The sequence below is a fragment of the Ursus americanus genome, chromosome 11 (genome assembly GCF_024610735.1).
Source record: "Ursus americanus isolate L20-20 chromosome 11, mUrsAme1.1.p, whole genome shotgun sequence".
Lineage (NCBI taxonomy): Eukaryota > Metazoa > Chordata > Mammalia > Carnivora > Ursidae > Ursus > Ursus americanus.
In genome coordinates this window covers 61,856,752-61,881,342 of record NC_142137.1, presented here as the reverse complement: position 1 = coordinate 61,881,342, position 24,591 = coordinate 61,856,752, and the positions used below count along the sequence as shown (strand labels likewise).

The following is a 24,591-nucleotide window of genomic DNA, read 5'->3' as shown; positions in this document are numbered from 1 at the left end:
TCCCAAATAGGAGCAAAAGCAGAAGTGTCGCAAAAACTTCAGGTCGTTGAAACTGTTAGCTCTCCATGGCACTGATGCTGGGTTCTGGGACTCAGGGTAGTGGCGCTTTGAAAACAAGTATGTAATATTTTTTCACACTTGTGCTCGGAACACATCCTCTCACACACAGAAAGGTTCCGGTCAGTATTAGGACTGTTCTGAGTTAAATGTGAGTGTATTTAATTTGATCTATGGCATACATTTAAAAAAATAGGCACACAGTACAACCACATGTGTACAGAATCCCAAAGGTCAAATAGTTTGGCCCGAATTTTTAACAAGACCATAAAATGATAATTGATGTTCATTATGACCAACTGTAAAATCCAGAAATACTTCCTGAGTTACAAAATGAAGCAGTATCGTGCAATGACCTCGAGGGCACGCGGTGAGGAACCAGACGGACCAGCGCTCTGCCACTTCCTTCGTTCATGCCACATTTGGGAAGGCTACTTACCTTCTGATGCCTCTGTTTCTTTATCTATAAAATGGCCACAATGACAGTATCTCACTCATAAGGATGTTGTGAAGATATTTCACACAATGCTTGACAACACACTCAATAGACGGTACCTTTTTTTTTCTAATATGGCTTTCATGTGAATTTCAGTTTTTGGTGTTGTGGTTGTTTCTTTCTTAAAATGATGATCTATATATATGTTGACACTCCGTAAGTCAGAATATTTATTAAAGAGGATACCTAATATTCAAATTATGATTTGAAGCTTATTCTTACAGAGAGACTGTTATTTACCTGCCAAATACGCATTCGACTCTTATTGTTATTAACAGACCTCAGGTATTCTTCCAAGTACAATGCACATAGTTTAAAGACTGCTTTTCCCAATGTCTTTTGCAGCTAGCCGGAGCCTAAGTTCTGACCAATGGGATCTCAGAGAAAGTGCTGAGTAAGAGCTCCCGGAAGTCTGCTTAGAGGAAGCTGCTTCAGCCAAGTGTGTCCCTACTGACTCTCCCCTCTTGCACTTGCTAGCAGCAGCCTGGCATGAGGCTGTGACTGCTGCAGCTCCGGCAGCCACCTGGGACCAGGAGTTGACTAGGAAAATGGAAGCCTCGAGCTAAGATAGGGAATAAAAAGTCAAAAGGAGCTTGGGTCGTTTTGACTGCAGAGTTGCTGTACTACCAGTAAAGAAATCCAGATTTATTTTACATGGGAGAAAAATAAGCTTTCTCTTGCTTAAGCCACTATTAGTTTGGAGTTGTCTGGTTTAAGAGGTGGCTCATTCTAATCTTAAAACGTTTATATTTGAAATAGGACTACTTCTACAGTATAGATGATTTCTTACTCCTATATTCTTTCCTATTTCATTTAAATATTAGTATGTATAAACACTTTAAGCATATAAGATAGCTTCAAGCTTCCAAATGTGGCCAAAATCTCTAGTTATATTAACTAAGAAAATTGGCAGGAGCTGATATACCTCTTGTTATATACCTACAGTTTTTTTCTTAACTCTAATGCCATTTTTTTTGTAAAAACAAAACAAAAGCAAAGAAACAATAATCAAATCTCAATTAGTTTTGGTTAGTGGCAATTAAGATTATTTGGGAAAAAAGACATAAAAGCATGAAGACAGAAATACGTGTGCTGAATATTAAAAATGCATTTAGAAAACTAGTTTCTAGCCTAGTTTCCAAAATGCCAAGTCATCTCATTATTTTACTCAAAAGTTACATAAGTCTTAAAAATTAGACTCAAAATTAATTATATCAAACAACTTCAAATCAACAACTATAGCAATAGCTGGTATTTATTGAATGCTTATATGGGCCAGGGTCGTTCAAAGATAGAGGTCGCATTTTCAGATCACTTAATATACAGACCCTCTTGATGATGTCTATGTCATATGGCTCGACAGAGGGAAAAGAAGGTTTTCTTAAAAATCAAAAGATGGTAAAACAGTACAACTCTTCACATTTGTGCCATCCCTTTTTTTACCCTATTCTAAGAGTTTCACACAGGTAGGTGTTCTGGAATGGAAATTGTTTCCCTAATACTGAACTCTATTATTAACCTCTCTATGCCTGTTTTCTCATCCATAAAATTAGGATAATAAAAGCAATAACACGGGGCGCCTGGGTGGCACAGCGGTTAAGCGTCTGCCTTCGGCTCAGGGCGTGATCCCGGCGTTATGGGATCGAGCCCCACATCAGGCTCCTCTGCTATGAGCCTGCTTCTTCCTCTCCCACTCCCCCTGCTTGTGTTCCCTCTCTCGCTGGCTGTCTCTATCTCTGTCGAATAAATAAATAAAATCTTTAAAAAAAAAAAGCAATAACAACTGAGTTAATACAGGTAAAATGCTCAGGACAGTACCTGCCATCGTCCGCTCCTATAGTAACAGATAAATTTGCTAAAGTCAGCTCTGCCTTTACCTCTCCATGTGTACAATGGAAAAACCACTACAACAGCGTTCACATTCCTCATGGGATAACTAGGATAGTAGAATGCAAGTTCCTCGAAGGCAGGAATTTTGTCAGTTTTGTTCTCCAGGATATCCCTATACATAGAACAGTACCTAGCGCAAACAAGGAACTAATCATTGTTAAATGAATAAAACTGGTTTTGTGTTGTTATTACAAAAGACTCCGTAGAAGCCTAAGGCATACCTGTTTTTATTTTATTATTCCACCCCACTTCATTGGCTGATCAATTTACCCTCTTGCACTATGTTTACAGTCTTATCTAAAAATCAAATTTAAAATTCTGGATAAGAGAAATGACCACTGAATTTACTATCATTTTTATCTATTACTTTTTTTGCCACGGGATGCCTGTTTTCATGTACCTTAAAGTATTATACCTCCTTTTTTATTATGGGAAAGTATGTGTAACGTCAAATTCAGCATCGTAACCATGTTTAAGTGTTCAGTTCAACAGCATTAAGTTCATTCACATTGTTATGCAACCATCATCATGATCCATCTCCAGAATATTCCTCCCTTTTAAAAATAGGGCTCCTGGTATACATTCTTAAGTTCCATTTATTAACAATAGTCAAGACAAATCAGAAATTGGTTAACTAGGCCAATAATAACCATTTTCCAGTTTTCACAAACACTTTGACAATAAAGGTTCTGTCAAAGTGGTCTGATACTTGTAGGCAAGAAAGTGAAAGCTATTTAAGTTAACCCTTTCTGATTTCATGAGATGGGGAGTCACATGTTTTGACACATATTTATCAGACATTAATTGATTATACATCTGTAGATGTGTAAACCTTTTAAATTTGAAGCCTTTTACAGCCAATCTCAGCGGAGCCTTCTAACCCCACAGACCCAATATAAAGACAGCATTGTTCTGGATCACAGTCTGCAGAATGTTAAGATCTACTCAGGAAAGGTCAATACCATTTTTCAGCTTACATCTCTGAATTGTGGATAGTAATACAGAAAAAACAAATCTGTTTATATCCCGTTTTCTGCCTTATTGATACAAGAAGAAAAACACTGCCAGACCCAACCTGAATGCCTGCCTTGGAAAATATTCCTCCACAGTTCAAGGCCTTGAATGAGAATGAGTTTTAAAATTCACAGCATTTATCTGCTAGTTTTCAAATATGCATTTCAAATGCCCTAAGCAAATTTCGGCAAACATCTTGACCAGGGAAAAAGAACAATGTTGTTATGTGACATGCTATTCTACGAAGAGACACTTTGAATCCCCTCCAGAGAAGGAAACTGCCCACCACTTTATTAGATTTCATGGTTATGAAATGGTCACACAATAAACACATGCTACACTACAAAGAAACTCAATTTCCCCTGGAGAAGGGCACTGCCACCGTTTTATTAAATGTCACCTTTATTTAGCAATTACACTTCTTATTTTTCATATCATTGTGTATCATTGTGTTAGGGGGGTTGCAAGCAACTAAGTGATAAATCCTAGACTAAGAGGACAAGGCCATTTGTTTTTTTAACGGTGAACCTGACTCAAGAATTTTTAAACAGAACTTATGTTTTAACACATCGAGCAATTTACTTAGAAGGGAGAACGTTCCTAAGAGAAGTACCCTTTCAAAGTTGAGCAAACTGCATGGAACAGTTTCGTAACCAAGGCAACAGAACTGATATCCTAAGATTCCCTGGAACTAGGGGTTCCCAACCGGGAACAGTTAATTCTGTCACATATCCTTTTGAAGAAGATGAGCTCAACACCAAGCAGCTTCTGGTGACTCAGGTGAGTTTAAAAATTAAACATAAACTACTCCAAGGTTGTATCTACCTTACTGTTAATGGTAAAATACCGTAAGCCATAAAAGGACTTTACCACTGCAGTTTTTCTCATTTTTTTACCCTCTGTGTAACTGCAGGGTTATAGAGCAGGCATCTGTTTCCCTAATGAATGACTCTTACCTTTCAGCTATGAATCACCTTAAGAGAACAGCTATAGTGCCTTCTCTGGGAAATAAAGCATTTGATTGAGAGAAGGGGAAGACACAGCTATGTTCTATCTAGTCAAATACTAACACCTTCCAATCCGTTTCAGTGTTTTAACCACTTGCTAGAAGCAGTGGATTTACTTTCACATTAGCAAGAAAAATGCTTAACACATGAGTATTTGAGAGCTGGGGGTGGGGTGAGGAGAGAGAAGTAATAATTGTGCCAAAAATAAACTGTCTGAACAACAGTCTAATATAAAGACTACAGTGTAAACCTACTGATTAGAGCTCTCTGGTTCCTGCAATTTGTCTGAAACAAATTCAACTCTACTTATTGAGGTTTCTCTAGAAATTATTGATTAGATAAAGAAACGTATGGAGGGAAAGGTGAATTCTTTTCATTCTTCTCCAAGGTCCCCATTGTTTTTTTATGGCTCTGGATAAACTTAGATCTCACGAGGCCAATGCTGGTTTTCTTTACCTTTTGCAGTTCTCTGTTCAACTCCCTAAAGAAAACTAACATCTTACATCACTGAGGTGTACCCTCCACTGGATAGCAGGGAAATTGAAACTTCAGTTTGGCCACATTGATGCTTAGAATACACAAGAGCTAAGCCCACAGGGAGTCTAAATATACCACTATTCGGGATAGCAAATCCAGATACAGAATTGGTGATGCTGAAAGGTCAAGAGTAGTCACTCCAGAAAGTCGGCCACGTGTATCTTGGAGAACCCATACAGTTTCAGCATCATTCTGAGAAGGCGGCCACACAAAGTCAGTCCAAACGGTCATCATGTTAAGAAATCTCAATTTGTGAAGGATCATATTCCCACGGAAAGGAGAACATTTGTTTTGTCAAAGGAATGCTCACTTCACATGAGTATCTATAGTAGATTTTACTTAAATGAAACACACACTACAATTAGAATATGATTCATCTAATAAAAACTCATTTTTTACATACACAACTTTTAAAAAACGAGTTCATGGCTTAAGTAAGTCAAACTCAGATCATAGAAATACTTTTCCCTTGACAAAGTCCCCTAGACAAAAATAGATACCCAGCCAATAAAAGCTATCCATCTTTCCATTTAAAAGAAGAAATCCAACCACAGTATAAATGAATCATCAGCAACAAATCTACTATTGTGAAATAAGACTATAGTTTAAGAGCTCCTGCTGTGTTTTAGACCCCAGATGATTTAGTTCAGCAATATACATCTGACACGATACTCTGGACCATGGACTGGTTGTCCCGGGCCGGCAAACTCAATCCATGATTATGTTGGTTAAAGTAATTTGAAGTTTCGGGGCGCCTGGGCAGCTCAGTCGTTAAGCGTCTGCCTTCGGCTCAGGGCGTGATCCCGGCGTTCCAGGATCGAGCCCCACATCAGGCTCCTCCGCTGGAAGCCTGCTTCTTCCTCCCCCACTCCCCCTGCTTGTGTTCCCTCTCTCGCTGGCTGTCTCTCTCTCTGTCAAATAAATAATTAATTAAAAAAAAATAATTTGAAGTTTCAAAAAGTAAGTAGAAGTTTAGGTGTCCCTTCAGGGGAAAAAAATGAGCATAGAATTGAAACAGAGTGAGGGAGATGCAGGAATTCAAGCAAAATGAATAAAGAAATAAAATGAACACACTATGTGAAGGGGAGAACAGCCAGTGGAGAATGGGGCCAGAAGATCATGCTGGAAAGTAGAGCACAAACAAGAATGGGAGAGTGCCAACTGGTGAAGAGTTTTTCTACTCCAACAAGGCTAAGCTAGGGTGACCTGAGGCAAAGTCGAATTCGATGTTTTAGGCTTCAAGGGATGCTATCATTTATCGGTTAAAGCCATTACTAAGTAGACAATCAAGTCCACTACTAAATTTTTAATTGAATAGGTATTTCCCCCCCAATTCATATCCACTCAGAACCTGTAAATGTGATCTTATTTGAAAAGAGGGTCTTTGCAGATGGAACCAAATAAGGTGAGGTCATACTGGCTTAGGGTGGATCCTGACTCTCAATACTGGTGTCCTTATAAGAGGAAAATCTGGACGCAGACATACAGGGAGAGCATCACGTGATGACAGAGGCAGAGATTACAGAAATGCAGCTGCAAGCCAAGAAATGCCAAGGAGTGCCAGCAGCCTCTAGGAGCTCGAAAGAGGCATGGAAGGATCCTCCCACACAGTCTTCAGAGATAGCACGGCCCTGCTGATACCTTGATTTTAAACATCCAGCCTCCAGCATCATAAATTTCTGCTGTTTCAAGCCACCCAGTCTGTGAAACGTTGTTATGGCAGCCGTAGGAAACGAATGCAGGGAGTGAAGCATTCTGAAATGATGACTTACAGAAATTATTCTGGCAATGATGAGTGGGATGAATTGAAGGGAGGAGAGGCTGGAACCAAAAAGACCAGTTAGGAGGATATTATAGTAATTCAGTCTTGGAAAACAAGAAGGACGTGGGCCAGGCTAGTGACAGTGGAACAAAAACAAAGCCAAAATCTAGAGATGTTGGAGAGAAAGAACTGATAGTACATGGTGAAGAAGAGCCAGACACAAAGAGGATTCCAAAGTCAGATAAAGAAGAGTGGAGCCTCTTGCAGAAATGCAAAGGAACAGGAGAAACAAATGAGTTTGCTACAAAGGGGAGAAAGTGAAAATGGCAAGCTTGGTTTCAGATATGTTGGTGGAAGCATGACATTGAACTGTTGTCCTGTGGGCAGCAAAAGTGGGGACTGAATGTTTAGGTGTTGTGACCTACAGAAGGAAATCTGGAAATCATGAATCTAAAAATTAGCAGGTGAAGCTCTGAGGGGAGTAACTTTTCAAGTTGGTTAAAAGCAGCAGTGGTACCCAGGGCCAAGTACTAGAGTATTGGGAGACACCTACAACAGATGGGAAAAGAGAGAAAGAAAGCCTGGTATATCCTTCTTCTCTCCTGGGAACAATTTTTCTGTCCTATGAATATTGAACAGTAACTCACCCAGTTACCTCCTCTTGGCGCTGGGTTTTTCTAAACACATTAAGCCTCATGAACTTTTGCCTCTATTTCTAAGATTCATGGAAAATTATGAAATATATCTACACAGGACAGACTCATTCACAGTCTATATCCAGTTATTATAAGTTAAGCAAAACATAAAACTTCTGACAAAATAGCTTATTTTCTTTTTTCTTTTTGATTTCAGAATTGGGAAAAATCACCCAACACATAAACCAGTATCTATTTACTCTAAAAACTCTAACAATAGTAAACTTGGAAGGTCAACTGTAAAGGAAGTCTTAAAAATACTTCTGTAGGAAGCTGTGCAATTAAATGGAATTGATACAATTGTGTAGCCCTCCGTATAAAAACGATCCTAGAGCCACACCTCAGGCTGTGTGCTAGGACAAACTCGAACGGATCAAAGATACGAATGTAAAAAGGGAAACTATTAAGGTATCAGATTAAAACATTCTTCTGTGGGTTAAAATTTCCTTAAAGGTATTTGCCAGGTAGATTCATGGAACTGTTAAAATCCTAAATCAACTTCAAAGCCAGAAGTTCAGTGAACCACTTGGGCGGGCAAAAAAAGAGTAAATGATTAGCCAGGCCCACACTAGGTGAGCCAGACATTCCTCTTTAAATCAAAAGCTCCTTATTTCTTTTGCCTCAAAAATACAGGCACCTTTTTCTTTTGAATACAATGTGTAATAGTTTCCTAGGGCTGTCGTACAAAGTACAAAGAAAAACGGGTGCCTTAAAACAACAGAAATGCATTGCCTCACGGTTCTGGAGGCTAGAAGTCTGAGATCAAGGTGTAAGGAAGAGCAGGCTGTCTCTGAAGGTTCTGGGGGAGGATCGGTCCTGGTCTCGTCTAGTTTCTGGTGTTCACTGGCATTTTTGGCATTCCTTGGCTTGGCGGTACATGGCTCCAATCACATGGCCATTCTTCTCCCTGTGAGGCTTTATATCATCTTCCTTCTGGGCATTTCTATCTCTACATCCAAATTTCCCCTTTTCGAGACAGATCGGGGCCCACCCCCAATGACTTCATTTGAACTTGAAGACCCTATTTCCAAATAAGATCACATCTGAAGTACGAAGCATTAGAATTTCAACACATCTTTTTGGGGGAGCACAATTCAATCTTTATTACTTATTTACTTTAATAGTAATATATATAAACAGTGAAAAAAAAATGACATTCTCCATGGTGAATCCCCCTGGAAGTAGCAGAGCCATAGGCCAACACCTCTCACGGGGCAGGGACACCCAGCACCACACATCACCCAGCTCAAGATAAACATGCTGATACTGAGGCCCTGAACCACACTCACCATAAAAGAACCCCGGGTAATGTGGGGCAAAGAGGCCCACATGGGGCATTTTCCTCAAACACTCTCAAGAGGAGAAAAGGATTTTAAAGGCTTAAAGCATCTGGGCCAACAAGCATCTATGGGGCTTCGAAGTTTCACATGAAACACAAATCTAGTAAGGAGCTGCTTTCCTTGGGCTTCAACCAGAGCTTCCACAGTAGTGAAAAGCCGAGCTGGGCTGACTTGGAAGTGGGACACTCCAAAGAAAGCTCTGCACAGCCAGCCCAGAGGGGCTGCCACCATTCACGCTAGGGTAATTCTAGCCCCACCCCAAGGCTCTTATTTATGGAATGGTTGTAAAATCGAAACCAGGAATCCACCCTTAAACATATGTATTTGTCACCTCTCTAGGATGTCGCCATCCTTCCATTTCATGTTATTTTTCACCGCCATGCCATGCCAAAACAGGCTGGAACACTATGACAGCCTGAGAGCAGGGTCCACTGGTCTGATTACAGGTTGGGTATCAGAGCACTAGATAGGACAGCCAAGTCCCTGGAATCCACAAGAACCTCCTAGAATAGAATGTGTTCCTTGAAGATGCTCCCAATTCCCACACTGAGGTATTGTGCCCTCTCCTTGCCCCCTTGTCCCTACCCATTCTAAGTTTTAAATTACATACACTAAGCAAAACAAACTTGCTACAAGCCAACTGACGCCTGTTAAAGTCCTCAGAGCTCAAGCTCTGTACATTCCTCTGAATATCGCTCTGCCCCTTACAAAAGAGAGGTTGGAAATGAATCTCACTAGGGCAGCTGCTAGAGAGATACTAGAACAGCAGGCAGATTCTGAAGAGGTAACAGAGAATGACACCACAGCCCTAAAGATCACTTCTTCTTTATGGAAAAATTGAGTTCTAAAGGCGCTCAGAGATTTCTTAAAATCAGAAGTTGTAAAAAAAAAAAAAAAAACCTTTATTCATTCATTCATTCATTCAATAAGCATTTCCTGTGCTTCACTGCTGATTTGAATGATGAGGATGAGTATTAGAGTCAGGAAAGCTAACTACGGGATTCGTGGTGAACACAGGAGTAGGAGAAGCCTCGAGCCCTGGAATGGCTAAGACAACCACACAGCCTCGAGACGACACAAGAAGCTTCTAAGAAACAGAGCTTGTAGCTGGTGGGAGGCATGTCCAGAAAAAAACGGATCCCCTCCTCCCCAGGGCCAAAACTGAGCAAGAAGGGAATGCAAAGAAAATAGTGGAGAGTCGGGGACCCAGAAAGAAGTGGGGATTCATTTAGTATTGAGTAGGCAGGGACTGGGGCAGGAAAGGGGAAGAAGAAAAAGGTGTCTATTTTGGCACCAGAAGAATGAGGAAGTGCTTAAGGTAGCATGTTTCCCATGAAACTGAGCTCAACTGTCATTTTCCCTTTATTATTCTTCCTGGGCCAGCAGCTTCAGCACACCTTCCCAGATTTGTGCCCAGTGGTCAGCGAGGCTGTCGTTTCTGGTTATCAGTTTTTAAAAGAAAACAAAGAGCCCAGGACTAGACATTTATCCAAACAGTCATTAAATAAATAGAACTTGGAAGTGCGAAATTGCCCTTGAGATATGTATAATTACAGTGAATTCTGGAAAAGGCGTAATTTTTAATAAATCAAAGCAACAGTTTTGTGATGTAATTCAAGCTTCTAGGGAAAAAAATTTAAATGTACTTCATTAGCACTGAAACTAAGAATCAACTAGGCAATGATGCAATTGTGTGTGATGCAGATATTAAAAATATACCAACTTCACAGTCATTTGTTTCCTTTCTTGACCTTTAGATAAACAATATTATTCTTGCTAACAAGTTTTCACCATGTAAAGAGTAATAATAAATTAAGATTTAATAATCTAACCCTTTAAAACTAAATCTTTATCCATGGATAGATTATGTAAAGTGGTTTTTTTTAAGATTAACAAATTTCAGAATGAACAATAGAGAAAAGCCTTTTCTATAGCTAGATACCAAAAAGCAGATATAAACACGTTATTTTTTTTAAAAAGCATCCCTTGACAGAGCTGGGTAGGTAGATTTTATCATTCTTGGTGCTGTTGTTTTTAAATTGCAAAGGGAAAAAATTAAGTTCTTAATGTAAACTATAGCCAGGTCCAATATAGCTACTTTACAGACTGGAACCTGATTATCATAACTGCATGTTGTATTTTATCATAATGCTCTTTGTATCTTGAGTCAAAGTAAAGAGATATATTATCAAGTCAAAGTCCCAGAAGTTAAGACAAAGAAAAATTCAACTAAAAATCACCAACATTTGAGAATTCTGACAATATTCTATTAGTAAAAAAAAAAAAAAATATTGCTCATACTACCAAAATAGTCCAATGAATTGATTCTTTTTATTAAAATTCATCATGCAAAATGAAGTCAATTTGGGGGGTTTCAGTCCAAGATGGAGACATAGGAGGTTCCTGAATTCATACACTCCCACAAACATACTAAATCTCAAGCTACACAGAGCAATATCTTAATATCTTCTGAAAGAAATCCAGAAACTAGCTGAGTGATTCCTACACATTGGGAAAATGGGGGGGAGGAAACACATCAAAATGGGTAGTAAAGACTGAGACATACTCTTACCATAAACCCCACCCCTGTTACAGTAACACAAAATCAAGAGGGAACTCAAAATTCCCAGAATCTCTCCGAGGAGAGAAAGATTTGGAACCAACACATAGCATACCAGCTTTTAAGACTTCCATCTAAGGGGTGAGCCACCAAACCAGGTAGCTCTGAAATACATGAGAAATATGACTATAGCAAACAAAGAAACTTCTTTATGGGCTCACAAGGACTCACTGTCTATCTTCCCAGGGTTCAGCACAGAAGAAGTGAACATCTCCCCATTTTTGTCTGAAAGAGGTCTATTTGCATATTTTAAGAGCTGCTACCTGTGGGTCAGGTTATAATTTCGCATCATCTAGAGACTGACTGTGATCCTCCCCAGAGACCAGAGAAGCAGTAGGCACCATTCTCCCTACACTCTGCTCCAAAAATTACCTAGCTCTCCCTGAAAGGAGCTTCTACACACATCTGGTGCCCCAACTTCTGTGGCTGCTGCCCAGGGAACTCACCCTCTGATCACCTGGTTCTATTGGCCAGTAGGGCTTGTATTTGCCAATCCCACAGGCCTGTAGCAAACAAAGAAACAGTTCCTAAGGGATATCCCCTAGGGCTCAGCACAGAGGGAGCAAACAGAAACTCTCATCTCCCAATCTTTCCCTGAAAGAGATATATTTGTATCCTTTAAAAGCTGGTATCTGAGGATCCAGCTATTAATCAGCCTGAATCTGGGTGTTCAGTGAGATCCTCCCCTTTGTGATACTGACAAGTCTTGACATACCCTCAACTATTCGGAACCACTAAGAACAAAGGCGGCTGCCTTGACAATCACAAATGTTTGACAGACAACAAAGAGCTCAGGCTGGACTGAACAATAAAGTTTATCTCCTACATGAGACCACTCCATCAAGACTAGGAGAGGGGGCTATTTCATCTACTGCACAAGAACCAACACAGAGTCAAGGAAAATGAAGAAACAGAGGAATATGTTCCAAACAAAAGAAATAAGATAAAATTCCAGAAATGGAATAATGAAATGAAGGTAAGTGCTTTACCTAATAAAGAGTCCAAAATAATCACAAACATACTCACCAGAATCAGGAGAACAGCACATGAACAGAGTGAGAACGTCAACAAAGAGATAGGAAATATAAGAAAATACATTATAAAAATCACAGAACTGAAGAATATGATACTGCACTGAAAAATTTAATAGAGGCTTCCAATATCAGACTAGATCAGGCTGAAGAAAGGATCAACACACTCAAAGACATGATAGAGGATTCATCCAATCAGAAGAGTTAAAAGGCGGGGGGGGGGGGGGAATGAAAAAGAGTAAAGATTGCATGAGGGACTTATATAGGACAACATCAAGAAAACCAGCGTCTATATTATAGGGGTCCCAGGAGAAGAGAGAATGAAAGGGGTAGAAAGCTCATTCAAAGAAATAATGGCAGAAAACTTCCCTAACCTAGGGAAAGAAATAGGCATCCAGATCCAAGAAGCCCAAAGAGTTGCAAAAAAGATGAACCCAAATAAACCCACACCAAGACACATTACAATTCAAGTCTCAAAAGTTAAAGACAAAAGAATCTTCAAAGCAGTAAAAGAAAAACAACTTGTTACAAGGCTACCACCACATAAGGCTATCAGCAAATAACACTATCAGCATCGGCATATTTTTCAGCAGAAAGTTCACAGGTCAAGAGAGAGCAGCACAATATATTCAAAGGGCTGAAAGAAATAAACACCAACTAAGAATACTCTACCCAGCAAAGTTGTCCTTCAGAATTCTGAAGGAGAGTCAAGAGTTTACCAGACAAGCAAAAGCTGAAGGACTCCATTACCACTAGCCCAGCCTTACAAGAAATGTTAAAGGTACTTTTTCAAGCTAAAATAAAAGGATGCTAATTAGTAACAGGAAAACGTATGAAAGTATAAATCTCAATGGTAAGGTAAATATAGAGTTAAATTCAGAATATTCTAACATTGTCATGGTGATGGGTAAATCACTTATAAATCTAGTAGAAAGGTTAAAAGACAAAAGTAGTAAAAATAACTATAACTACAATAATCTGTAATGAACGCCCAAGGTAAAAAATGTAAATTGTGACATCAAACATAAAACATGGGGGGAGTAAAAAACAGAGCTTTAAAATGTGTTCAAACTTAATTTGTCACAAATCACCAATATATGTTATAAATACAAGTTATTATATGTAAGCCTAATGGTAGCTACAAAGCTAATATCTATAGTAGATAAACAAAAAATAATAAGAAAGGAACCTAAGCAAACCACTGCTAGAATCATCAAACCACAAGAGAAGAGAGCAAGAGAAGAAACAGAAGAACAACAAAACAAACAGAAAACAATTAATAAAATAGCAACAAGTACGTATCTACCAATAATTACTTTAAATGTAAATGAACTGAATCCTCCAATCAAAAGACATGAAGTGACTGAATGAATAAAAAAAAAGATCCAACTATATGCTCACTTCAGATTTAAGGACACAAAAAGACTGAAAGAGAAGGGATAGAAAAAGATACTCCATGCAAATATAAACCAAAAGAAAGAAGGGACAGTTACACAAAATAAATTTCAAGAATTTAAGCAAAGACTGTAATAAGATTTTAAAAATCATTATATAATGATAAAAGGGTCAATCCAGCAAGAGGGTAAAGCATTTGTAAATATTTATGCCCCCAACCATGGAGCACCTAAATACATAAAGCAAGCATTAACAGACCTAAGGAGAGGAACAGACAGCAATTCAAGAATAATACAGGGCTTCAGTATTCCATTTTCAACAATGAATAGCTCAACCAGACAATAAAATCAATAAAGAAACACGGCTTAAACAACACACTAGACTTAATGTGAGAGATATCTCATGGTCATGGATTGGAATAAAAAAATGCTATTAAAATGTCTATATTACCCAAAGTCAGCTACAGATTCAATGCAATCTCTATCAAATTTCCAATGAGATTTTTCACAGACATAGAAAAAAAAATCCTAAAATGCCTATGGAACCATAAAGACCCAAATAGCCAAAATAATCTTAAGACAGAAGAGCAAAGCTGGAGGCATATGCATCACACTTCCTGATTTTAAACTTTATTACAAAGTCATGGTAATCAAAAGAGTATGGTATTAGCATAAAAACAGTGACACAGATCAATGGCACAGAACAGAAAACCCAGAAATAAACCCAAGCATATATGGTCAATTAATTTACAACAAAAGAGCTAAGAATATACAATGAGGAAAAGACAGTGTCTTCAATAAAACCTGACGGGAAACTGGACAGCCACATGTACAAGAATGAAATTGGACACCTATCCTACACCATACACAAAAATCAATTTGAAATGAATTAAGGACTTGAAAGTAAGACCTGCAACCATAAAATTCCTACATGAAAACAAAAGAGAAAGAGCTCCTTGACATCAATCTTGGCAATGATTTTTTGGGGGGATTTGACACCAAAAGCAAAGGCAATAAAAGCAAAAATAAGCAAGTCCCAAGTGGGACTACATCAAACTAAAAGTAACTTTAGCACAGCCCAATGATAAGGCAACCTACTAAATGAGTAAAATATCTGCAAATCATATACCTGATTAGGGGTTAATATCAAAAATATATAAAGAAGTCATACATCTCAAAAGCAATAAAAACAATCTGATTAAAAAATGGGGAGTGAGGGCACCTGGGTGACTCAGTCCATAAGCATCTGACTCTTGGTTTCAGCTCAGGTCATCATCTCAGGGTTGTGAGATCGAGCCCTGCATTAGGCTCTGCACTGGGCATGGAGTCTGCTTAAGATTCTCTCTCCCTCTTCCTCTGCCCCTCCCCCCCAACACTAGCATTCATGCTCTATCTTTTAAAAAAAAAAAAATGGACAGAGGACTGAATAGACATTTTTCCAAAAAGGACATACAAACTGGCCAACAGATATATAAAAAGATGCTCAACATCACTAATCATCAAGGAAAGACAAATCAAAACCACGATGAGATACCACCTCACACCTGTGAGACTGGCTTTCATCAAAAAGACAATAGATAAGTGTTGATGAGGATGTGGAGAAAAAGAAATTCTTATATACTGTTGATGGGACTGTAACCTGGTGCAGGCACTGTGAAAAAAAGTAGAGATGTTCCTCAAAAAATGTAAAAAATCACCACCATATGACCCAGCAATCCCATTTCTGGGCATATACCCAAAGGAGCTGAAAGCAGGATTTCAAAGAGATATGTGCATTCCCACGTTCACTGTAATATTATACATAATAGTCAAGATAGGGAAACAAACAAAGTGTCCGTCAACAGACGAATGAACAAGTAGAACTGACAAATCTAGACTCAGATATAATGGAATATTATTCAGCCATGAGAAAAAAGGAAATCCTGTTATTTGTAACAACATGGATAGACCTTAATGCCTTATGTTAAGTGAAATAAGCCAAAGAGAGAGAGAGAGAAATACTGTATGATCACTCAGATGTGGAATCTAAGCAGACAAAAACGTCAAACTCATAGAAACGGAGAGTAGAAAAGTGGTTGCCAGGGTTTGGGGGATGCGACAGATAGGGAGAGGTTGGTAAGAATGTAACTTGTCAGGTATCAGATGAAAGAGGTCTGAGGCTCTAATATCAATCATGATGACTATAATTGATAACACTGTATCATATAATTAAAATTTGCTGAGAGTAGAACTAAAATGTTCTCACCAAAAAAATTTAAAAAAAAAAAAAGTGAGGTGATGGACGTGTTAATTCACTAGATGGGAGGGGATCCTTTCACAAAGCCTAAGTATATCAAATCACCACAACTTTAAATATCTTGTGATTTTATTCGTCAATTTTACCTCCTTAAAACTGAAGTGTTTAAAAATGAAGTCAGCTCACAATTTCTGTTCTATTGATGGCATCTGAAGATTAACCAAGGGGCACCTGGGTGGCTCAGTCAGTAAAGCATCCAACTCTTCATTTTGGCTCAGGTCATGATCTCAGGGTCATGAGATCGAATCTGCCTGAGATTATCTCTCTCCTTTCCCTCTGCCCCTCCCCCCCACTCACACTCAAATAAATAAAATCTTTTTAAAAAACTAAAAATAAAAAATAAAGATTAACCAAATATTCCATGCAGGTTTTTGAATCATGTAGTTAATTCCAAGTACTTCTAGAACTGGCTTTCTTGGTACTCTTACCAGTGATGTTTTGTATTCCCTCTGTAGTAACCTCAAACTATCACCGTATAAATGCAATATTGCCTATATTAGATTTTTGGTATGGGCTATTTTTTTTTAAATGACAGATGGCATTTGGATATATAAAAGCTTTCCAAAATGTGATTTTGTCAGTTTTCTGTAAAGCTTGACAATCATCTTCCAAGTTTTTCCTGAAGACTTTTTCCTTCCTTCATTTTTCATCTTTTTAAAATCAATGACTATTTTTATTCTGCTTGGTCAGACAAGTAGGCTTTTGATTTACAACAGCTGTATTCCAATAGTGCACACACACAGAATTTCATTTCTGCCTTTATAATTCTTTTTTTTAACCATCAAGTAATAAGACATAGTTTGGTCCAAGGGTTTTGGAATCATTTCAGTCTTTTAATCTAATATAATCAAGTGGTTTCGCTATACATCTCATTATCATAAATTTTATTTAGTTCTGGGTTTAACAATGGGATAGCTAACCATGGACATATTTTCATTCCCTTGATTTCTGTCTCCATTTCATTTCCAAATTTAGAAGATATTCATTCGCTGCTAATGTACTTGAACTTCATTCCAGTTATTTTACATGCCCTTCAAGTTTTTATAATTATAAAAATGTCATGATGGAAATCTACAGATAAGTATGAAAATATATACTCATGTACGACAGGGCTCTGGAATTAATACAAGACTTCAAGAGGGAAAATATACACTTATAGGACAATAAAACGCAACAGCAACCAAGAGTTGGCTCTCAGGTATGTGGCCATTATTTGTTTTCTTTTGTTTTTTTCTCTTCTCCCAAAGTATTTTTTAAAAAGGCAGTAACAAATATAAAAACATGGCTTATAACCATGTTACATTCAGACTCCAGTATCTGCTTACATGGCTCTGCTTCACATGAGAATGCTAAGCTAGGTAGGTGCTCAATAAAACTCTTAATTTCAAAGACGGCCAACACTTTTTACTTGTCAGTTGGGTTGACCCTAAAAATCTAACTCTGCCTGTCAGTTCTCAGACCTTCATTTAATGCAATCTCCGCCACCTAAAGGGATGCCCTCTATCAAGCTGGGATCAAACCCTGCTGGCTCCTTATTCAAAGGACCACATGTTTATATATTAATATATATAGTCTCTAAGGCCGGGCATTTGTTCATTTGGTCTATAATCAGTGAACTTTGAAATGCAAGTACAAAACTCTACATTTATTTAGTTTAATAAAAAACATCCCATATGCTTCATTGGTAATAATGAATTTCATCTAGTAAAAGAAACCAAACAAGACAATCTCTGTCTAAAAGCATTACTCATTTGATCTATAAACCCAGAAAAAAGATTTAACTTCCTCTTGCCTTGGTTCATCTATGTTAGCTCCTGAATGGATATGTTGGGGCATGGAGGAGGTCATTTTCTAGTCTTGTTTCCATGATAACTAGAGTTCTTCTCCCTGAACAACAAGAGCAACAGTCAAGTTTTACAAGAACACCAGTTCTGAGAGAACCAGCTGAAGAACCAAGTGTCACTTCAGCCAGTGCACCTTTCTACGAGCTCCTCTCAGGGATGAGAACCTAATTTTTTGTTCCGCTGTATTACCTTTCTCCTGAAATGTTAAGCGTTGACAGCTGAGTAAATAACTGGCATTCAGTAAAGACACCTATTATTATCTCTTTAGTTTATAAACATCTTAAAAGGAAATATTTTAAGGTAAAATTGTCTATTGATAATTGAGGTGCTTTGAACGAAAGTTCTCAATATTACAAATGTGTAGTGCATGGATCGTTCTGTGTTAAAAACTTCCGACCATATGAACACATAATAGTACATGCACTTACTATGCTGTGACCATCCCAGATCTTTTGGTTAAAAATAAATAATGTCAGGGGACAGACTTTAATCTTCTAGATTTTGATTTTAAAACATTATTTCCTAATTTCCAGGAGAATTATAGTATGCTGACAGTAAAAATTAACAAACTCAGATGTAACCTTGAAACCAATTCGAGAGCAAGCTGTTGTTTGCTCCCACTTCTCCCATGACAGCACCAACCAGGTCATGAGTAGTTACTGACTCTCAAAATAAATGTTGAGCTTAGCGTTCTTACCTGGCACTCTCTTTGCCCAGTTGATCATGTGAACCAGCTCCCTGTCGGCAAGGTTGGTCAGCAAGCCCATCATCGAAGCCTCACTGAAGGGTCTGGAAGGATCATAGTCAGAATAGATTATGGGGGGCTCAGCCTCCAACAAGGCACTGACCATCTGATCGGCTGTCAGGGACAAGGCTGGGCTGTTCTTCTTAGTATGCTTAATCAAGAGAGGGCTTGGCCAAAGGCTGGAAGCCCTCATATCTCCGGAGGACCCCACTTCATTCCTGCCCTCCCCATCATCTCTCTGGCGCTTGTGTTTCAACATTCTCCCTCCTCTTCGGTCTTTCCGTATCCCTGAGAACACAGAAAAAAAAAAATACCCAGTTATTTCTTCTCTCATGTAAACTTTCATAATAAAACCAATTTCAATGCTAACAGCCTTTATTTTATTTACAGAAATATTTGGAGGCACGGGTGTACTCATGTTTACTAACCAGCTGCCTAAGAGGAAAAAAAGGCTTTGATGTGTGTAGCATTCACCAATTTCCATGGTGTAAATACTCCCACTGTGGCAAATTTCAAGCTACTTCAAAATATCAAGTGCTTTATAAAACTCCTGAAAGTTAACAGCGGACTTCTGTGGGCCAGGACAAGATTGTGACAAAGTGCTTGCGTGTGTGTGTGTGTGTGTGTGTGTGTACGCACGTCTGTGGGCGCACACAGATGCTATAAAAAGAACAGAATTATAATAATTTGTTGTTCTTAAAATATGGCTTGGCATCAAAGACTGCTTCAGCTATGAATATTCTTTTAACAGTAAATTTAAAAGGCAATGAAAAAAGCACTTTCTAACCATCCTTATCATCTAAGCAGGCCTCTTAATGGAAGACACTGAAGGGGAAAGGGGAATGACTTATCTGAAATGTGTCTGACAGCCTCTGGATCCCACAGTTCTCAGCAAGTCTCTGATTGTGGCTAAGCTGCACCTTATCACCTTACTCAGTACTTGACCTAAGACAGTCAAGTTGTTTACTTGGTTCTAAGATTTTCACAAATGTATTTCTATTTCCCTAATATAAAAGCTTTAAAACAGTTGGAAATAATTGCCCCCCAAAGGCTTTCCCAGCTGTGGTTCTCACTAACTAAATTACAGAGGGAAGGAGAATCCAATCTCTTTTGCAGGGATTCTTTGAGGTTTCAGCTCAGCATCTTAGCCTGGAAAAGGCCACGCTGTGCTGCTGAAATGTATCAGCAGAAATAAGTATCTTAAAAAGACAAAAATTAACAGAAGCTTCCATATTTTCAAAAATGTTCATCTCAGGGTGCCTGGGTGGCTCAGTCAGTTGAGCGTCTGCCTTCGGCTCAGGTCATGATCTCAGGGTCCTGGGATCAAGTCACACAAGGTGGGGGGGGGGGTCCCTGCTCAGCGGGGAGCCTGCTTCTCCCTTTGTCCCTCACCCCTGCTTGTGCTCTCTCTCTCTCACAAATAAATAAAATCTTTAAAAATTTTTAAAAATTAAAAAATATTTATATGAAAAAATATGCATTTTGGTAAAAAGCTAATACGATTATTTTTAATATTAAAGACATGAGAAGTACACACTTTGTAATATATTACCTGTTCTCTCACTCCATAACAAATGAATTAACTAATGTCAGAACTTTGTTCTACTCTGTTCTAATTTGTCAAAGAATTTGGACAAATGTGTGGTTGTGAATTTTTTATGTGTAACTTTTATTCTTACAGGTCTTGATTAAATATATCAGACAATGCCTTCAAAATATAATGAAGTCACAGACCCTTACTATTTATTCAGTATTGAAATGAGCATTTCTCAGAACTCTTGGAATAAGTACTAATAGTAAAGATTATTATCACTAATACACACTCAGCACTCACCATATATTTTAAGCACTTTATACACACTTACATAAAAGCACTTTACAACTACCTAGTCCTCACAATAATCTTGTAAGGTAAATAAATACTGGGAAACAGCTCCGTAGAAAGGTTAATGAACTTGTCCAAGACCATTCTCTATTAAGTATGATTAGAGATGCTGGCTCTAAAATGAAGATGTTTTTCCAGTTAACCGTTTTAAAATTTAATCAATTATCAACAAAGTTGACAAACTTACAAAAAATCCAGAAATAAAACAAGTCGGACGAGAACAGATGTATCTGACCCACCATTCAGGGACAGCCCTTGGGGGTGGAGCCTTTGGCAGGTAATTAGGTCATGAGAGTACAGTCCTTATGAATGGGTTAGTGCCTTTCTAAGAGGCCAGAGAGCTAGTGGGAGCTTGCTCTCTCTACCCTGTAAGGATACAAAAAGACTGCTCTCTCAAGCCAGGAAGCAGACCTTATTCAGACAGCAGGTCTGGTGTACCTTGATCTCGGATTTCTCAATCTCCAGAACCGTGAAAAATAAACGTTTGTTGTTTAAGCCATGCAGTCTATAGTATTTCCTTTAGAGCAGACCAAACTAAGTGGGGGATGGGTTTAGCTTGCTCTTTATGAGCCCAAACGGTAACACAGAAGAAATAAGTGGAAACTATGAGTAGAGTCCAATATCAGGAAGCAGTTTGCAACAGTTAAAGCTGACAATAAAGGTAGACTCTGCTGCCACGGGAAATGATACTTTGGATCATTGGAGATTCCTAATAATAAGCTAGACGGAGACTTCATGGGGATGTTACTGGAGGGATTCAATTATCCAGTGAGCATCTGTACTAGGTGACCTTCCGTATACCTTCTCAAGACTGTATGACTCTAAGGTCTTCCATTTGGGATGTTAAGACCACTAGCCTTGGAGTGTAAACTCAGTGGGCGGCAGTGGGGGGGGGGGGGGTTAAAAGCAAAAACCTCCTTTAGGGACACATTTATTAGGAAATTTTGAGGTCAGAATTTTAAGAGGATGAACTGTGATTAATGTTTACCTACTTTGGGTGGGGACTGGGGTAAAAAAAAAAAGTACATTGTTATTCAGTGTTAGTATTATTCAAATATTTTTTATTTCCCTACTCTACAAATTTTAAAAAATGATTGGGAATGTGAACAGATCTTAGAGGAAATCCGTAGCAGCCATGAAAATCTTTTAATATCCAATCTACATGGAAAGATAAAAGCAAGGGATTTGACTAAAGAAAAAATGGTTAAAATGATACTGTTTTTCCTAAGATGCAATCAGGAGCTACCTCATCACAACTACACATAAGCACTTTGCTTTTTAAAAATAAGGACTATGCTTTCTATCATAAATGTAATTTATTTTTTAAAGATTTCAACGGTAGAGAAAATGAGCTAGAAGGTTAACACAGCAAAAAAGTATTACCACCCACTTTAAAAGGCCCCAGCAGTCATAGTACAGATGATATGACTTCCAGAAAAAGATTTTAGACTCAATTTAGGTACTAATAGTAGCAGCTACCAAATTTATCAAAGTATTTGTTCATTTGGTAAAAATGTGTTCACTACTTATAATGTATATTCACAGATGATACAGTGTAAACAAAGATAGATTATGTCACCCTCCTTGAGTTTTCAGGTTGGAGGGAGAGAGACATCAATCAAGAATCATTCAGCACTCATTGGATGGAGGAAGGAAGGAAGGAAGGAAGGAAGGAAGGAAGGAAGGAAGGAAGGAAGGAAGGAACTGCCCAAAACACAATGGAAGGGAGGAGGTGAGTCAAGGAGGAGGAGACAAAGAAAGCTTCTCCAAGAGAAGAAGTTACATTTAAGCCAAATTATGAAATTTCCTTTCTTGGAGAAATTTAGAAGTAGTCTACTCAGAGTTGAATCTCACAAATATATGATCTAGGTTGTTGAACACAAGACAAAAATGGCCACAGCTTTAGCATATAGAACAATGAGACACAACTAGAAAGATCAAGGACAGAGCTGAATATTTATAAAATCACCAAACAGTCCAATAGGGAAAGGTGGATTCAACTAGCATTAACAAATATTTTCTCTAATTTACCCCTAAATGTATTATATTTTCCAAATGCCGAAGTCCCTCCAAAATGTACAAACAGGGGGTGCCTAGGGGACTCAGTCAGTTGAGCATCTGCCTTCAGCTCAGGTCATGATCCTGGGGTCCTGGGATCCAGCCCCGTGCCCGGCTCTCTGCTCAGCGAGGAGCCTTCCTCTCCTCTGATCCTCCCTGCCCTGCTCCTTCTCTCTCTCTCTCTCTCTCACATAAAGTCTTTTTAAAAAATGTACAAACAGAACAAAAATTGACAATTGTACATTTTATTTGTCCAAGTGCATGTGGTAGGATTCTAGGGCACAGCTCAATGAGGAAGAAATCCTTTTCCACTTGTAAGTAGTAATTGTCATATTATCAGTGATATACCAGTGTCATTTACCAGTAACAATATTGCACAAATATCTTATAGTAGTTAAAAAAAATCAAATTGGAATTGAGTGGAAGAAGGTAAAAAAAAAAAAACTGACCCAATTTCTACTTCTATTTTAACCTGGGTTAAATGAGAATCACACATCAGAACCAATGATTACAGGCTGTGCATCTATGGAACATACAGCCAGTTCTTAATTATATAGAGTGACGGGGCGTAGAAATGGCACACATAATTGAAATCCAAAAGTAAAATTAAAAACTCTATGCTCCCCACAAAGACATTTTCCAGAATTATTTGTACAGCAGCAACTTAGATTGATATGTATTTTATTTAAGCTCGTTTCCATTTGTCTAACTTATTTTAAGTGTGTAAAAAAAAAAAAAGACCAAAAATGAGTTCACAAAGCAGAGGGGAAAAAAAAACAATTAGCTTAGATCATGCAAATATTAAACAGGCAGCCTCTTGACAGGCAAGACATTTATTTGCAGTAAATATCATTTTAGCTTGTAATACCATATAAGCAAGACCTAGTGTCATTCAGTACACAAAAATGTCCTTTTCCAGAGTGGCTGAGTAAAATATTCAGCAGCATAATACAAATGTCCTGCAATGTATACACATTATTAGCTCTCAGGCTGTGCACTGATGAGGCAACAATTGCATCAAAGCAAATTTCTTTACACTCCCTTTTTAAGATGTTAGGCTTACGGTAATTCAAGGATTAACCACTGGTTTCCTATGACAGATTGAGAAAATAAATTATCTTTCATCCAGCAAGCCCACCATTAAGTGTGAAATGCCACCAGTTTGAATTTCATCCCCTTGGGTTAGGCCTTCTCTAATATCCTTGTCACACTGTTGTAAGGATTTAGAAAGGCTGAATATAGAACTTCCACTGAGCAGCACTCAAAGTCAATCTTAGTGATTCCAATCCACCAGGAAGTGTTAAGGGAATTTATTCAATTAAGTAACACGGGCAACTGGAATGGGAATAAAAGGGAGAGAGAAGGTGCACAGAGCTCTCTCTAGGTTAAGGCAAGCGTAAGGAATCTCTTCCAAGGCTGCCTGGGATCTGGAAGGTATTCTGTAAGGCAGCTCGGGGGCTGAGTTCTGACAAGGAGAATGGGTCTAAAGATATATCAATTGCTTCAACAATTATGTCCTGGTCCTAAAATAAAAACATCTGTCCTTATGTATCACACGAGGTAGTTTGAAAGATTACTTCTAATTAACCTCAAAGTTTGTTTAAACATTCTTTTTTTTTTTTCATTCTTGAAATTCTTTGGTTTGGCTGTTGTATTTTAGGAAATAGAACATTAATTTTTCAGAAAAAATTAATATGTTATCTGAATATTCATTAATTAAAAGAATTCATTGGATTATTTGCTTGTAATGCATTCTCCTACTTATACTTTCTTTTTCTGAAATGATCTTTCTTCTTAATACCCTGTGGCTCTACAAAAAAAAGTATAACTTTAGTGATTTTTCCAGTTCCCTAAGACTACTTTAAATATTTCAAACATTTGCATAATCATTTTTCTTTTGCTTCTCAGTAATTTCACATT

The 24,591-nt window shown here is 38.1% G+C and overlaps 1 protein-coding gene across 4 annotated transcripts in view; it reads right to left on the bottom strand.

Annotated features, from left to right (window-relative positions):
- The window catches only part of ESR1 (estrogen receptor 1), a 360,927-nt gene that overhangs the window by 134,281 nt on the left and 202,055 nt on the right, over positions 1-24,591 (bottom strand). For all 4 annotated transcript variants that reach the window (XM_087865591.1, XM_045805367.2, XM_045805366.2 and 1 more), the window contains exon 5: positions 18,681-19,016. In XM_087865591.1, coding sequence (XP_087721717.1) covers positions 18,681-19,016 — 336 coding nt within the window. The remainder of the gene's footprint in view (positions 1-18,680; positions 19,017-24,591) is intronic.